The sequence below is a fragment of the Rhinolophus ferrumequinum genome, chromosome 5 (assembly GCF_004115265.2).
Source record: "Rhinolophus ferrumequinum isolate MPI-CBG mRhiFer1 chromosome 5, mRhiFer1_v1.p, whole genome shotgun sequence".
Lineage (NCBI taxonomy): Eukaryota > Metazoa > Chordata > Mammalia > Chiroptera > Rhinolophidae > Rhinolophus > Rhinolophus ferrumequinum.
In genome coordinates this window covers 58,963,384-58,979,484 of record NC_046288.1, presented here as the reverse complement: position 1 = coordinate 58,979,484, position 16,101 = coordinate 58,963,384, and the positions used below count along the sequence as shown (strand labels likewise).

Below are 16,101 nucleotides of genomic sequence, written 5' to 3'. Positions count from 1 at the left end.
GCTTTGGAGTGAGACTGATAGAGCAGGCTCTGATTCCTGACTTCACCACTTGAGCGAGTAACTTAACCTCCTTTATAAAAACGGAGGAAGTTAGGTTCCATATGTGTAAAAATGGGGATAAATATCGGCCTAGTCTTCATAAGGTTGGTGCGAAGATTTTATGATATTCTGTATAACTAGGTGGCACAGCTACTGACACATAATAAGCTCTCACAAAATAATTGCTTACCATTATTCTGCATGGTGTTTCAAGCTAATCTGAAATTATGTATTTTATTATTTTAAAGGCTTTTAATCAAGAAGAGGAAAGTGAATGTCTAAATATTGCTCATTCTTTTGGTTTTATGTTAGGACATTTTAATGTTTCCTTGAAGTATGGAAATAGAGAATCAGAGGGAATTGTTGCAGTAAAACTTGTAGACCAAGATAAGAAAATGTTCATATGTAACAGCAGCTGGAGCATGACACAGGCCAATGTGGCCTGCCGTGACCTCGGATTTCAACTGTGAGTGCCTGTGTCGGGGGATTTTCCCAGGATCGATTTTATTGTGTCAACTATTTGTTTTTTGATTACCTAATCTTTCTGTGCCTCCATTTCCTTATAGGTAACCTGAGAATATTAACTGCCTGCCTCATAGCATTGTTACGAGGATTAAATGTACTCATTGACTAGTGCTTAGAACACGGCTGAGCACAGAGCAGCCAAGTTTGTTCAAGTACCTGGATACAAATTCTTTGCTGATTAGAACTGCAAATACTGTCTGTTTCTATTCATCTATAATTATGTCCACTTTTTCATACCTAATATTATTTATGTATGCCTTTTCTTTTTTTCTTGATCAACCTTGCGAAGATTTGTCTATTTGATTAGTGTTTTTGAGTTTTATATTTGTAAATTATCTCTTGCTTCCTTATTTTCAATTTCATTAACCTTTGATGTTATCTTTGGCTCTCTCTCTTCTTTTCTCTATTGTATTTTTTCTAATTCTTTGAGTTAAATGTTTAACTCATCAATTTTCAATTTTTCTTTTTTTTTCTAATATGAGCATTTAGGATACAAATTTCCCCCAGCTAATGCTTCACCTGCATGCCATAAGCCTCCATAAGTGATATTTTATTATTGTTCAGTTCAAAATATTTCCTAATTTTCAATATAATTTCCTCTTTGACCCATACATAATTTAGAAGTTGTCTTTGTTTGTTAGTTTTGGTTTTTGCTATTTTAATTAATATGTTAGTTTTCTTTGGTTAATTTTTTGTTTTTGATTTTCTATTTAGTTGTATTACAGTCAAAGAATGTCTCTATATGATGACAGTTGTTAAATATTTGTTGAGCCTTGCTTTGTGCTGCGTATATTTTAAATGCTTCATGTGTAGGATTCTATATAATAGGTATGTTATTTATTAGAATAAGCAAGCTTGCAAACTGCCTTGTTCAAATCTTTTCCTATTTATTAACTTACAAGCTTTCTGTGTTTTTATTTTTTAAGTAGTTCCCTTACAAACAGCATATATCTAGATTTTTAAAAAAAACAACATAACAATCACTGTCTGAAGAGTGTAGTCCATCTACATTACTGTGATTGTTTACATTGTTGAGTTTCTTTTTCCTATCTTATTTTGTGCTTATTATATACCCTGGTTTTTCTATGCTCTTGTTTCTTCCTTTTCTAATTTCTATTAGGTTAATAAAGTTGTTGTTCTTTTAATCTCCCCCGCTCCTTTCCTCTTCTATGTGGTTTGAAATTATACATTCTATTTTTATTCCTTTTGTGGCTATCTTTACATTTATACCATGATTCCTTGATTTAGCAAGTCCTCACCTTCTGAAAGAATAATACAAAGAATGTCATTACCCTATCAAGTTTCCAGTACTTAGTTCCATCTTATTTTAATCTATGCTTGAAATTAATTATTATCATCATATAATAAGCAATTATGATTACTGTTGTTCAGTCAATGCTTACTCAGATTTACTCGATGTTTACCAACTTCATGGGTTTTGTTACTACTTGCATCTCACTCCATAATTCTGGATTTAATTTTCTTCTTCCTAAACCACATCTGCTAGTGATCATTAATGAGAGTCTGTAATCATTCAATTGAGCTACAGGGTAATTATGATTTTCAATAGTTTGTGACCTGCAGCCTAATGATAAACTCTCTCAGTCTTGTTGATCTTTCAGTATTTTGCCCTTATCATATTCTGCATAAGCTCATGGACAGACTTTTCTGATTTGAGCCAGTCGGTATTTCCCTTACTTTCTTAAGAGCGCATTGTGGGCGTTTATTATATCTTATCTCACATTTTTAGATAGTTTTAGGTTGAGAGATTTTTCAGATGATTCACCTGTCAGATTTCCCTAAATGGTTCTCATTTGTTCTTATATTTTGATGCTGTTTGGCACAGTTTCATGACTACTATGTCCTCAATATGGATCTGAAATAATTAAAAATACCCTCCTTGTTCTCGTTAATTGTTCTCTTTTTGCCTTTCCTCCTAATTTAGCTGAGATTTATATTGCCATTACTGCTTTATTTTTGTTTACATTTACCTGATGTACCCATATCTTTGCTCAACTTTATATTTTAAACCCATTTTTCTCATTTGGTTCTAAAGAGAAGCAGGGAGCAAGTGAATGTCCTGGCAGAATAGTTCATGGTAACTCATCACATCTAGGATATTAGGTCATTGAGGTAGCCTCTTGCCCACACAAATTAAGAAGTCCAAGCAATGGTGTATAGATGCCAAATTATCACCTTACTACTGTCAAGGATGAATTAGGGATGTCACTTAGTGTAAAAGCAAAATGGACCTCCTAGAATGTAACCAACTTAATCTCCCAAATCCTAAGCAACAATGGGGCCAACCTGGTAAGGCTTACAGCATGGGGCAGGTGGAAAGATTCCCCCCGACCTCCCTTCCCCCCCAAAAAAAGGAAAAGCCAGGTTGAGCTCGCCTGATTTATATTTGCAAAATTCCCTGACCAAATTAATTCACTCTCTTTCCTGGAAAGAAGAGGAATTAAAAAATGGAGAGAGGCCAAGAATGACACATGTCAAGTTGGAAGGAAACATAGGAGAGGAAGAAAAAGCAATCCTTCCTAACAAGAAACAGAGGAGAGGAAACCAATATTTGATAAGTGCTTCCCATGTTTAGAACTTTGGCTAGTCAGTTTAAATTGACTGTTAATCTTTACAAAACTTGGTGAGATAGTTATATTCCCGTTTACAGTTAAGGATATTAAGACTCAGAGAATTAAGCATCTTGCCCTATCTAATAAGAGGAAATTAACTCTATTCCCTTACCTCTACAATGAGGTTACCAATGCAAAGTACTAATTATTCTACTCTAATGCTTCATTTATTCTGTTTGCAGAGGTGCTCATGATACTCAAGGAAGGTTTCATTTACCTGAAGATTTCTATACAAATTCTACTGATTTCCATATAAATTCCAGTGAATGTCTGCATGTGCAGTGTCGAGGCTCAGAGACCACTTTGGCTGAATGTACTTTTACTAAGAGAATAAGTGAAAGTTACCAGGGTTTAGCGAGCGTGGTGTGTTACACACAGAATGAAGGTTGGTAGAGTACTTGCCTGATGTTTTCCCTTACTTCAAGTTTGTTTACTTCACACTAAGTCTGTAGTAAACAAACAAATAATGGATACCCATTTGCCAGTCACAGAGGCGAAATCATGTTTTGGGTTTTAGAGCCTAAATTGGTGTTCTTCCCCAATTATACCTCTTTGCCATTCAAAAATTAACTCTATCTAGTTTCCTATATGGGAAGCAAAGTTGCTTGACTACCCTTTGCTTTCTTGAACATCTGGATTAATGTTAATATGGCAAACACAAGTCAATCACACATCAGAAGAAACCTCAGTATCTCCTTTGAGACATACAGCCTATATATACATTGCTTTAAAATATTTAAGCGACCACATCGATGCCTCAGTTTCCATTGGAACATTTTAGCCATATGTATGGTGTTAAAGGTCAAAGCCTTTTATGGTGCTAAAAAATGTACCATCAAAATGTAAACGACACTGCCCAAGTAAGTCTTGGTGTGGGGGTCTCATTAACGTGTCAGCATGGGAGGAATGGATGAGCACCAGTGTTTGCCTGTATCAGCAAGGGTGCCTGATTCCTGAACCCCCTCCCCCAATCTCAGCAACTACAGACCTCCACAAATACATACATTTTCAGAAATAAAGAAAGGGCCTCCATAAGCCAGTTTGGACATTTTTTTCCCCTTATGAACCACAGATACTATGTTGGTGCTACCCATACATTTTCTATCCATTTTTATTTTATGCCCGACTTTATCTTAATGTCCCCATTATGCCAAAAATGTGATTAAAATGTCACCCACAACTCCATAAATTTCACAAAGGTAATTCCTACTTTACAGTTTCTCCAACAAAGAACTCCTTTCAGTGTGTGAATGGAAAATACATTCCTCAGAGGAGAGCCTGCGATGGTGTCAATGATTGTGGAGACCAGAGTGATGAGCTGTGCTGTAAAGGTAGAGAGAAATCCAGCCTTGAAATCCCCCCCCCATTTGCTGACTAAAACAGTGGAAACAACTTTACCATTGACTTTAAGATTCCATCTCATTCAGTTTTAAGAATGAAACAAAAACAAAAACCCTCTTCCATTTATGTTTGCATAGGGTGCCAACCCGAGAGTTTCCTTTGTAAATCTGGCGTTTGTATTCCAAACCAGTATAAGTGCAATGGTGAGGTGGACTGCATTACAGGAGACGACGAAATTGGTTGTGAAGGTAATTTCGTTTTATGATTACTTTTTCTCATTATTTGATCCAGGGACTCTGAAACTTTTTTTAGGCAAATTGTGATTGTCAGTGACCATAGGAGGGTCCAGCAGTAAGAGTACTGTTGAGTGGGCATTTGAAGAACTATAAAATGTTCTTCTCTTGTGTTTTCATGTATTAAATATTTCTTTGTTATTTCAGAACTCTTTATTAGAAAAGTTCCCACATAACAGAAATAGATAGACTATTAGTAAGAACTCTTATGTACTCATCTCCCAGCTTCAACAATCATTAATATTTTGCCAGTCTTGTTCAACATGTTTATTGTTTGAGTATTTTAAAGCAAATTTCAGATATCACATAACTTTGCCTATATATATCTCTAAAGATAACACTTTATATATACAACCATTATCTCATTAGTAAACCTAAAAATAATAATTCTGTAATAACAGCCCATAATCAAATTTTCCCAACTGTCTCAAAAATGTCTTTTTAGAATTAATGTTTCTGAATTAGGATCCAAAAGCATCTAACATTGTGTTCGGTTATTAAGTTTTTGAAGTCTTTTATTCTCTAAGAGTTACCTACCCATTCATCCCCAATTTTTAAATTTTATTTTATTTTATTTTATTTATATGCCATTGATTTTTCTAGAGAAACTGGGTCATTTGCCTACAGGATGTTACTTATTCTGGATTAGATATAAAATTCAATGTTTCAGGCAAGAATTCTTGATGGGTGGTGCTGTGTAATTCCTATTACATAGAGTGTCTTGTCTGATTATCCCACTTCTAGTGCTGCTAAGATTGATCACTGGATCAGCTTGATCATTCCTTTAAAACAGTTACCCCACAACCTTTCACTTTAATGGTTTTTAGCAGACTTAGTGGTTGTGTTGCTTAGAGCCAATTTATCAATAGGGACTATATAATGGCAATTTCTATTCAACATTCTTTCTACATTTATTAAATTGTATAGTTTTTCCTTCATCAACTATTTTGTTTCCATGAAATACAGTTCATAACAGAAAGGCAGAATCATGTTTAATTCTTTCCATTTACATCCCAAGTTTCAAAGCAATGAGTTGATGGTCTTTGCTTTCTGTTGCTCACTGAAAAACCTCCAATGTGAGAAATATTTACTAGGTACCTACTCTGTGCCACACAAATTGACTTCGTGCTCCCATCGATGTTTCTAGAGGAAAAAGAATTCTCTAAATTGTTATATTCATTCATTTACTCAACGAATATTGATTAAGTTCTTACTAAGTGATGTGTGCCAGGCCCTGTTCTAGGCGCTGGGGTTACCATAGTTAATAACATTTAAAAAGTCCCTGTCCCTTCATAGATCTTACATTCTAGTGGGGGACAGAAGCAATAAACACGAGAAGTAAATAAAATATCTAGTAAAAAAAAAAAAAGCACGAAGAAGAAAAATAAAGCAAGGAAGTCTGATCTAAAATGTCAAGGGTAAGTTCTAAAATTTTAGATACGGTGGCCTGGGAAGACACACTCACTGAGGTTACTTTTAGATAAAGAACTGAAGAAAATGATGGAGCCAGCCATGCAGATATCTGTGAAGAGCATTCCGGGCAGAGGCAATAACTAGTGCTGTATTCCTAACACAGGAACATTCTAGTATGTTGAAGGAACAAGCAGTCCGGAGGCTAGTGTGGCAGGTGTTGCAGGTGGTGGCAGTGAGAGATTAGACAAACAGTAGGAGAGGCTGGAGAGTGGGTGGGGTGGGGGAGATCAGGCCTGTTAGTGAGTGAAGTGGGGACTTCCAGGAGTGACACGATCTGACTTACATTTTAAATCAAGATACCCTGGCAGCTGGGTGGGAAATAGTCTGTACAAGAGTCCAGGGAGATGCAAGGAGACAGATGAGGAAGCCACAGCAATAATCCAGGGAAGAGACAATAGTAACTAGGAAAAGTGGGCGGGAATGGAGGAGATGAGAAGCAGTGAGATTCTGGATCGATTTTAAAGCTAGAGCCAAAAAGATTTGCTGATAGATTGTATGGGGGTGTGAGAACAAATGAGCAGTCAGGGATGAGTCTGGGGTGTTGGCCTCAGAATTGAAAGGATGGAGCTGCTTTCAACAAAGATGGGGAAGGCTGCAGGAGGAGTGCATAGATCCACCTCACGCATGGGACTTACCCGGTGGTGTGCTGGTAAATGTTTAACAACTGGCTTTGAGAGGAGAGGGAAGCCCTGATGTGCAGCCTTCGCTAATTTCTGGTGTAAATACTTCCACCATGGGGGATTTCATACTATTGACATGATGTCACAGAACACAAGCTCGGAAGGGACACAACAGCCTCTCCTGTAGTGCTGGAGTCCATGTCAGGACACCACGGAATTACTGTAAACTGTTTATTGTAATTTTTTGTACTTGTCTTATCTTCCCTTCTCAATAGTAAACACCTTGAAAACAGAATCTATCTCATTATTTTTGTATTCCAAACGTCCTAGGTAAAGCACCTTACACATAAGCATAAATAAATGTTGAAGACACATATGGATAAATGAATTCATATTAATTCTATTTTGGTATGACAAGTACTTGACTTTACTAAATTTTGTTTAATTTTCCATTGCTATCACTTCTTAAATTAAAAAACACACTTTTTAGGATTTCAAATCACATCATTTCTTTTGAAGGGTATATAAGCAAGTGAGCAAAATGCTTTTATGTTCATTGAATGTAGTTAAACCCTTTGTAAAGAGAGGGGAGAAATTTCAAAAAATGTTTCAGGGAGGAGGACAGTAAACCACGGCTTTTGCCAGTGAAGCTTGACAGTCCCGCACTCCCCTGCAGTTTTACTGTGATATAATTGACATATGGCATTGTATAAGTTTAAGGTGTACAGCATAGTGACTTGACACATATATTGTGAAATGATTCCATGAAGTTCAATTAACATCTATCACTTCATATAGTTACAAAAAGTTTCTTTTTCCTTGTGATGAGAACTTTGAGGATTTACTCTCTTAGCAACTTTCAAATATGCTACACAGCAGTGTTAACTTTAGTCACCATGCCGTACAGTGCATCCCAGTACATAACTATGTGGGACACTTTGACCACCTTCACCTAATTCTCCATACCCATCCCCTGCCTCTGGTAACCACAAACTGGATCTCTATGTCTATGAGTTTGGCTTTTTTAGATTCCACATATGAGATCATACAGTATTTGTCTTTTTTCTGAGGCTCTATAGTTTGATTTCACTTCTTCAGTAAAATAATATTTTGGGTTTCTTCTCCTCCTCCTCTTCCTCTTCTTTCCCTACTCCCTCCCTCTCCTCCTTCTCCTCCAGATTCAAAATGCTAAAGACTAAGATCAAAGAACACAATTTATTAGTTCATTAAAAAAAAAATCCTACTGCAAGGGAGTAACTACAACATAAAGCTTACTTTTCTTATCGAGTTTTTGAATCTCTATCAAAAATTCATTTAGCCAACTGTCCTTGTTATTTTAGTTTACCGTTCTATTTCCGTAATGGGTCTAATTTTCCCCCTCTAAGAAAAAGCAAGTGAGAGCAGAGATGTAAAAATAAATATATACTGTGTTTCCCCCAAAATAAGACCTAGCTGGACAATCACCTCTAATGCGTCTTTTGGAGCAAAAATTAATATAAGACCTGGTTATATATTATAGTAAAGTAAGACTGAGTCTCATATTAATTTTCGCTCCAAAAGATGCATTAGAGCTGATTGTCCAGCTATGTCTTATTTTCGGGAAAACATGGTATATATATTCATTGATCTCTCCTTTCCATGGACAGATCAAAATCACTAAACCAAGGGAGGCTTGAAGTATATCTTGATGTCATTTATCCTTCATAAGCCCACCTTTTATTAATATACATTAAAGGGTTATAAATTTTGGATAACTGTACAGTAAGTTCGCTGTTGAGCATATGTTCAAATACATCTAAAATACAAATCTCCTTTTAAAACAGAAGTTAAAATGATTTCTTTGCTGTGGTGAAATTGGTATGTGTTCAAATGAAAGATGAAACATTTGTTATGCAGTATTAAAAATCAAAGGAAGCTGGCATACTGTGGATCCCTTTTATCTTTTTGTAAATATTAATTTAAGCTGTTATACTAGGTCTGTGATATTAATGATTTGTGTATATTTTATGCAAGTGAAAATTATCTCTGCTACAGTGAGGTTTTGTTTTGTTTTTAGGAGCTGGACAACATAAAATTAAAGGTAAGTGTATTTTTATAATAGAAAATTTATATTACAGAATTGAAAACAAGAATAAGGTATTATAACTTTTATGATATATGTACAATATATTGCTATAGTGTGCATTTTTCTCAAATAAAAATTATCCTTTGCTGTGGTAAATTTTTGTTTTTTATTTTTTCAGGACTTTTACACACGGCTCAAGGTAAACATTTTATTAAATTCTTGGGAGATTACAGACTTGAAACAAAACTAAGTACTGCTGTCTTCTTATATTTTAATGTAACTATTAATTGAGGAGCATATGACCATGTGTTCCCAATAACCCAGCTTTACCGTTAGTTTAGGCACAGAGGCCTTTTTCCATTGTGATAAACTTTGATTCTCATTCTCACACTCCCATACAGTCTGCTAACCAAAACTACTCAACGTGGAGGCCCCCTGCTCATTCCACCTTTGCCGAATACACTTCTCCTCTTCCTTCACTTTTCCCTCAAAATTGAGGCAGCTCCTGACCAAACTGCTGCCAGAGGAAAGATACCTCTTTGCATGATAGGTATTTTCTCATTTATTTTTGTAAGCCTGATGTTTCCAAATCTGGCTTTTTAGGATCACTCTTTTATTATTCATATAAAATGACTACCAGAAGTTCAGGATCCCCTCAAGATTTCTTAGGATTCCTGGGGGATTTTTAGATGTTCAAGGTCACCCTGTCTAAGTGCCTCATCTCGACTGTTTCTCTGTATGCCCCTCTCTTGTCATCTTGTCCTCCAAAGCTGCTGTTGTTCTCACCACCACCACCCCTCATTATTCCTTTGCACCTTCCCTCCTTCTTTCCCTTCCTTCCTAGTTTTGAACCTCAGGGGCAAAGAGATGCATTTACGATACTCCTCAGCGCACTGCACACGATCATCACTGGTCCAGGCAAGGCCCACTCTTGTTTGACTGATTCTCTTTCATCCCTATACCTTACTCCCATTCCCCATAGCAACCATTTTAATGTGATTTAACATGCATGTCTTTTTGTTTGTATGCATTCTTATCCAATGGGTATTGCCATCTTGTGAGCATACCTTTTTGACGCACTTCATATTTTGTTGTAGCGCTCATATTTCCCTTTTTTTTCTTTTCACAAAGCATTACATTTTAAAGATCTGTCCATGTTGCTATGTGCCCATTGAATCTGTTTTTTCCAACTGCTGCATAAAATACTCTGTGGTGTTCCTCTTTCACAATATACTGTCTGCTTTCTCAATAATGGACTCTTAGCCCATAATCACATGTGATGAATGTCCTCTCCTTAGGGATGTGTGGCAGGATTTCTTCAAGACATCCAGCCGGGCAAGGAGTTGTTGGGTCTCGGGGTGCACATCTACTTACTTCAACTAACTGGTGCCTGTGTGTTCTTTGGCAGAGCTGTACTGTCCTCACCTCCACCAAACACACCTGAGGGTTCTCCTCAACCGCACCAGCATTTAGTATTACCCCGCTTCCTAATTTTGCTTGCCTCATACTGTCAAGGGATATGGCATCATTTATTAATTTGAATTTTTGTAATAACCAATCATTTTGAGTCTCTCTTTATACACATACTAAGCTTCTGAGTTGCCTTTTCCTTTTCTTTCCTCTTTGCTTTCACCAGTTCACATCTTTGCTCTCATTTCATATTGGGATTGCAGTCTTCTTTTTTATTGGTTTGCATTCTAGATAGTAATCCATTTTCAGTTTTAGACATCGAATATATCTTCTTCCATTCTGCCACCCATCTATTACCTTTGTCCATAGTGGGTTGAATATAAATCTTTAGTTTTTATACAATCAAAGTCATTGATTGTTTTTCTGATGGGTTTTGCTTTCAGAGCTTTGTGCTGCTCTTCTAATATCTAGTATACCTCAGCTACACTGGGCTTTCCCCATCTTCCTTTTTTGAGCATTCAGTATGAATGTCTGAGTCTTCTCTTTGATCCATGAGGGTGCTTTTGTGAAAGCTCTGAGCAGAGCCTCTCTCTGCCTCAGAAAATAACCTACATGTGTAGCATGACAGATACATGTATGTGTCTCCCAAAAAGAACTCAGGAAATGCAGGGCTAAGACACAGGATTGCTGTGGCAAAGTAACACTGCCCTCTGGGCGGCAATCTCATCCAAGGCAGAGCCACATGTTAGTGGGAACCCACCTTGGGAACTCTGGTCAAAGAAATCAGTATCCTGTGCAGGACTGAACTGCTGTAGGACAGCAGCCTGATGGTGGAATCATCCCTGATCACTTCAAGCAAAATCAAAGGAAGAAAGGAAGAAGAGAGAATCTTTTTTCTTTTTTGCTTTTGACTTCTGCATCCCAGATGTCTAATATTAACCACCCCTGATACTGAAACCAATGAAATGTCTTTATTTGCATGACCCTTGAAAGAAGTGCCTGATTACATACAGAAGGAGAAGAGCCTTTTTAATATCAGCTCAGGACTCTTTTGGTCAGTGTCGGTGACTAGTTCCTCCCTTCTGTAAGGACCTTGTGAATGTAGAGTTGAAAGAGAAGCTTGTTCTCTGATCTGGGCATGTTGACTGCTCTAAATGCAGCAAATGGCAGCACCATGAGTCCACCATTCACTTGTACCAACAGACAGCTCTAGTTTGTGCCTGCAAAATTTCTACATAATTCATCTTGAGCCTTCACAATTACCTAGCCAAAAAAAAAGAAATCAGATGATGTGCTTTGGGGATTTTGTGTTGTCCTTTTTAAAGGGAGGACAAGTTTTAAATGAAAAATTATCAATGTTTAAATTATTTTAATGATTTAATTTTTACTATAAACACAACTTTAAACATTGGAACTTTTGTTTTATTATAGAAGAAACAGAAATTTTGACTGCTAATATGGATGCAGGTAAGTTAACATTATTCCTTTTTACTAATGGTTCACTGGTTTAAATTTGCATTTCAATGTTGTGCGTGTATGCATGTGTGTATGTAACATACACGTAATTAATTTGAGTAACAATGACCTTTACTATCAATTTAAATAGAAAAAAAATAACATTACGTACTTTTTTCCTTTCATTATCACTTTTAAGAAAAACAAGCATAAGTGCTTCTTAAGCCCTGCTTTAAAAATGGATTAATGCATATGACTAATTTTGAAGTGAAAACAATACTCTAGTCCTACACAAAGTTTTTCTATTTGTTATGAGTTTTGTCAGGTAAGTTTTGCCAAAAACCAACCAGGTTTCAATCATGACTCAGGACATACATTGAAATAGAAAAAGAATAGATTTTGATTGAATTAATCTGGTGTTTTTGCAATGTTTTAACATGATAACAGAAAGTTTGTGAAGATCTGTACCCTGGCCAGTTGTGTACTAAAAGCCAAATTAAATTAAAGTATTAAATTCCTGGGAAGATAGTAATTGATAAGTAATTGATAACACAAGTCAGACTGACTTGTGTTGAATCCTGACTGTTACTTATCTTAGGTGAGTAACTTAACCTCAAACACAAATTAGGAATAAAATAGCTCCCTATTTTAGGGGCATTTTAAAGTTCATGTAAGACTCCCTTTTAATTGCCAGACCACAAAGTTAATTAACATTTTTTAAAAATCAGGCAATGAGTGAAAGATTTTGATCTCAAAGCTATAGCTACTCAGAAGGGATTTTCAACATAGGTCCTTTATTCTTTACTCAAGACAACAATAATTTTCAGATATTACCCAACCTGGTTTCACAGCTGTCAATAAATGAAGTCTTTCTTCTTTCAAAAGTCCATGAAGAAATTTAAAGCTTACCATCACACTCTTCCCCCTACCTTAGGAGGGGTGGGAACCCTCCAAAAAATCTATCCACATTTGTTCACAACTTCTCTCCCTTGAGGACTTACCTCCTTCTAATATGCTCAGAGTAACTGATAGTGATGTTAATTTTCCTTTCCACTTGGGGCAAAGAAGAAAGCCTGCAAAAATTTTCATGACCTGGTAAAGTATAGAGAGAGAATAAGGAGAGCATCTGACACATTTCACTGTCATCCTTGGTCAAGCATTCTCTTGCAAACTCATGTCTTAAACCTAACTCTACCATGTTTTTTTCCTAGTGCCATATGTGCCATATCTGAATGCTCACAGAGGAAGGAAACGTCATCACATGTCAAGTGGTTAAAAACACAGCCCCTCGCCTGGCCAACTGACCCTGGATTGTCCAGGGGTTCCCAGCACATTACCTCTCAGGGTTAATATGATGATTTAATGAGATAACTATATACAAAGTATTTAGCATGGGGTCTTACAAATAGAAAGTACTTAATATTAACATCACTAATGTTACTATTAATATTATTGAAAAGATTTCCATACAAACAGCCTCTAAAAAGTAAAACCTATGAAAGTGAGAATACAAGAGTTCTCCCTGAGAACCCCCCCTGAGCTGTCCTAGTGGTAATGCCTGGGCATGTGGCATCATTTATCAGCCGGAGGATGGTAAATGTTTAATCCCTCAGCCAGCCTCTTTCTGTCACTAGACCACCTTTAGAAAATTTTTGAAAGAATCAAGTCAACTTTAATATTAAGACAGAATTTTTAAACAAGGTGAATAGTACAGTTTAATATCCAAAATAATTTGCTAAAGAATATGGCCTCTTTCATATTAGCGGTGCCTCTGCTGAGATAATCAAGAAGTGTTTGCCTAAAAGGTAATGGTTCAAAATGATAATACATTCTCTCTTTTCTTGAAGAAAGAAAACGGATAAAGTCATTTTTCCCTAAACTATCCTGTGGAGTTAAAAACAGCGGTTCCGTTAGAAGGAAACGAGTCGTAGGAGGAAAGCCGGCAGAAGTGGTAAACCTGCACAAAAAGTCCTACTGTTACTTCCCAGGAACAGCCTGAGTTTGAGGGAAAAGGGGGGTTGGATGTGTGATTGTAAGAGGCTAGGAGTCTTGCAATGGAAATATCTTAGAGACATCTGTTTGTAGAATGGCAGTGACCATACAAATGTCTTTACAGGGAGACTTCCCATGGCAAGTGGCAATTAGGGAGGACGGGAAAATCACCTGTGGAGGAATTTATATTGGTGGCTGTTGGATCCTGACTGCTGCACATTGTGTCAGGTAAAAAATGTCTCCGATAGATTTTGGATTTCCTGAAACAATGAAAGTGGGTAATAGAGATTGTGGCAGATAATAAATAAAAACATATCTGAGAAAAAGTCATTGACAAGTTCCACTCTGTTAACTGTGAAATACCCTCTGATATTCACGATGGGGACCCCAGAGGCCAATCCCCAGAACCTACTGTGTTCCCCATAGGCCAAATTGTTGATCTCAGCTGGCAAGACCAGATCAAACCCATCCGTACTAACTTACTAGATGTGGCTCATTTGTTTACAGGGTGGGGAAAAAATAGGTATTATCTACATTTATCTTCCCCTTTGAAAGGGTTGAGATTCTCAAGTCAGAGAAGTGGGGTAGGCAGAGTGTGTCTGGATTCACATTAGCATTTGATACGATGTCTCATAATTACCTGCAGATGGGAAATACAAATTTGATGCAGTGCCAGTAAGGCAAGTTGTAAATGTCTGTATTTGTTTGCAAGGGCTGCCATGACTAAATACCACAGAGTGGGGGGCTTTATTTTCTCACAGTCTGGACGCTGGAAGTTCAAGATCCAGATATCAGTAGGGCTAGTTTCTCCTTGGTTTGTAGACAGCTGCTGTGTTCTCACATGGCCTTTACTCAGCATGCCTGCATCCCTGATGTCTTTTTCTCTTCTTATGAGGAGACCAGTCATATCGGATTAGGGCTTCACTTCTATGACCTTGTTTAACCTTAGTTAGGCCTCTTTAATGGCCCTATCTCCAAACACACCCAGTCACACTGTGGTTTAGGGCTTCAACATGTGAACTCTAGGGGGACACCATCCAGTCCATAACAGTGGCTGCAAGGCAATACCTAAAAGGTATTCATAAGGAATAAAGGTCAGCTTGGTGGAGCACGGAGTTCAGAATTCTGGCCTCAGTTCTGATCATTAGCATGAATGAAATGTCATTTATCGAGCACCTCTTACACACCAAATAGTGTGCTCAGCACTTTCACACGTTATTTTGTTTTAATATTCTCAATAGTTCTAAGAAGTAAATGTAACTCTTCCCATTATTTAGATAAGCAGACTGAAACTGAGAAGTTATATGACTTGGCTAAAGCTGTACTACTAGTTGCTAGCAGAGCCAGGATAAAATCAAGTTCGACATATCTGACAGTAACTTAGATGAAGGCCTATTTAACAAATCTGCAGGAGACCCAAAGTAGAGAGGGGAAGGAAACATGTTGAATGATTAAGTATGTTGGCTGACACCCATAAAAACCCTCATAGGCTGGAGCAATGAGCCAAATTTATTTTTTTCCTTCTGAATGACCCTTTTCTCGTGGCTTCTGTGATACACACTCTCTGGTTTTCTACTGTCCTCTGTGGCCACACCTTCTCTGCCTTCTTTGCAGCTTCACCCTCCTGTGACTGAGTATTATTGTTCAAGAGAAATACTGACATTCCTCAGTATTTAGCCTGGTTTCCCCTTTTCTTCTCCCTCCTTCTTCTTAAAGCTATCTGCTTTAAAATGCTATGTGCTGACACAGTCAATGACCTCCAGCCACTGGCCCTACAGTCAACTGCCTGTCATCTTGGCTCACGAATGCAAAATCTCAGAGACTGAGCTCATTGTATGGCCATTGCCCCAGATATATATGGTCCTGTGCCAGGGTTTCCTGTCTCAGCAAATGACAACACCATTCATCTAGTTACACAAAGCAGAAATCTAAGCATCATCACATTTCACTCCCTCAGCCCTACCATAGTCCAGGCAATATAGCACCAACTCTAAGTGGCATTTTTAATGTCTAATTATTTAATTCTCAAACTTTCCATCTCCCCAGTTACCCTGTTTTTGTCTTTTATCTGGATTATACCAACTGCCTCCTAATTGCCTTACCCACATTTACTCTGCCCACCTCCACCCCCATCTATCCATTCTTTACTGTGCAGCAAGAGTAATATTTCCATACTTGGTTTTGATCACTTATTATGTAACATTCAATGGCTGTGTATTCCTCTTTGGATAAAAAACTAAACAAAAATATAACAT

The 16,101-nt window shown here is 37.2% G+C and overlaps 1 protein-coding gene and 1 long non-coding RNA gene across 3 annotated transcripts in view; one reads left to right on the top strand and one right to left on the bottom strand.

Annotated features, from left to right (window-relative positions):
- Positions 1 to 16,101, bottom strand: part of LOC117022213 (uncharacterized) — a 56,381-nt gene that overhangs the window by 28,771 nt on the left and 11,509 nt on the right. The gene's annotated exons all lie outside the window — the stretch shown is intronic.
- Positions 1 to 16,101, top strand: part of CFI (complement factor I) — a 44,889-nt gene that overhangs the window by 21,763 nt on the left and 7,025 nt on the right. For both annotated transcript variants that reach the window (XM_033106059.1, XM_033106058.1), the window contains exons 5-13: positions 352 to 505; positions 3,380 to 3,582; positions 4,415 to 4,528; positions 4,676 to 4,786; positions 8,981 to 9,004; positions 9,168 to 9,188; positions 11,831 to 11,866; positions 13,702 to 13,805; positions 13,971 to 14,074. In XM_033106059.1, coding sequence (XP_032961950.1) covers positions 352 to 505; positions 3,380 to 3,582; positions 4,415 to 4,528; positions 4,676 to 4,786; positions 8,981 to 9,004; positions 9,168 to 9,188; positions 11,831 to 11,866; positions 13,702 to 13,805; positions 13,971 to 14,074 — 871 coding nt within the window. The remainder of the gene's footprint in view (positions 1 to 351; positions 506 to 3,379; positions 3,583 to 4,414; positions 4,529 to 4,675; positions 4,787 to 8,980; positions 9,005 to 9,167; positions 9,189 to 11,830; positions 11,867 to 13,701; positions 13,806 to 13,970; positions 14,075 to 16,101) is intronic.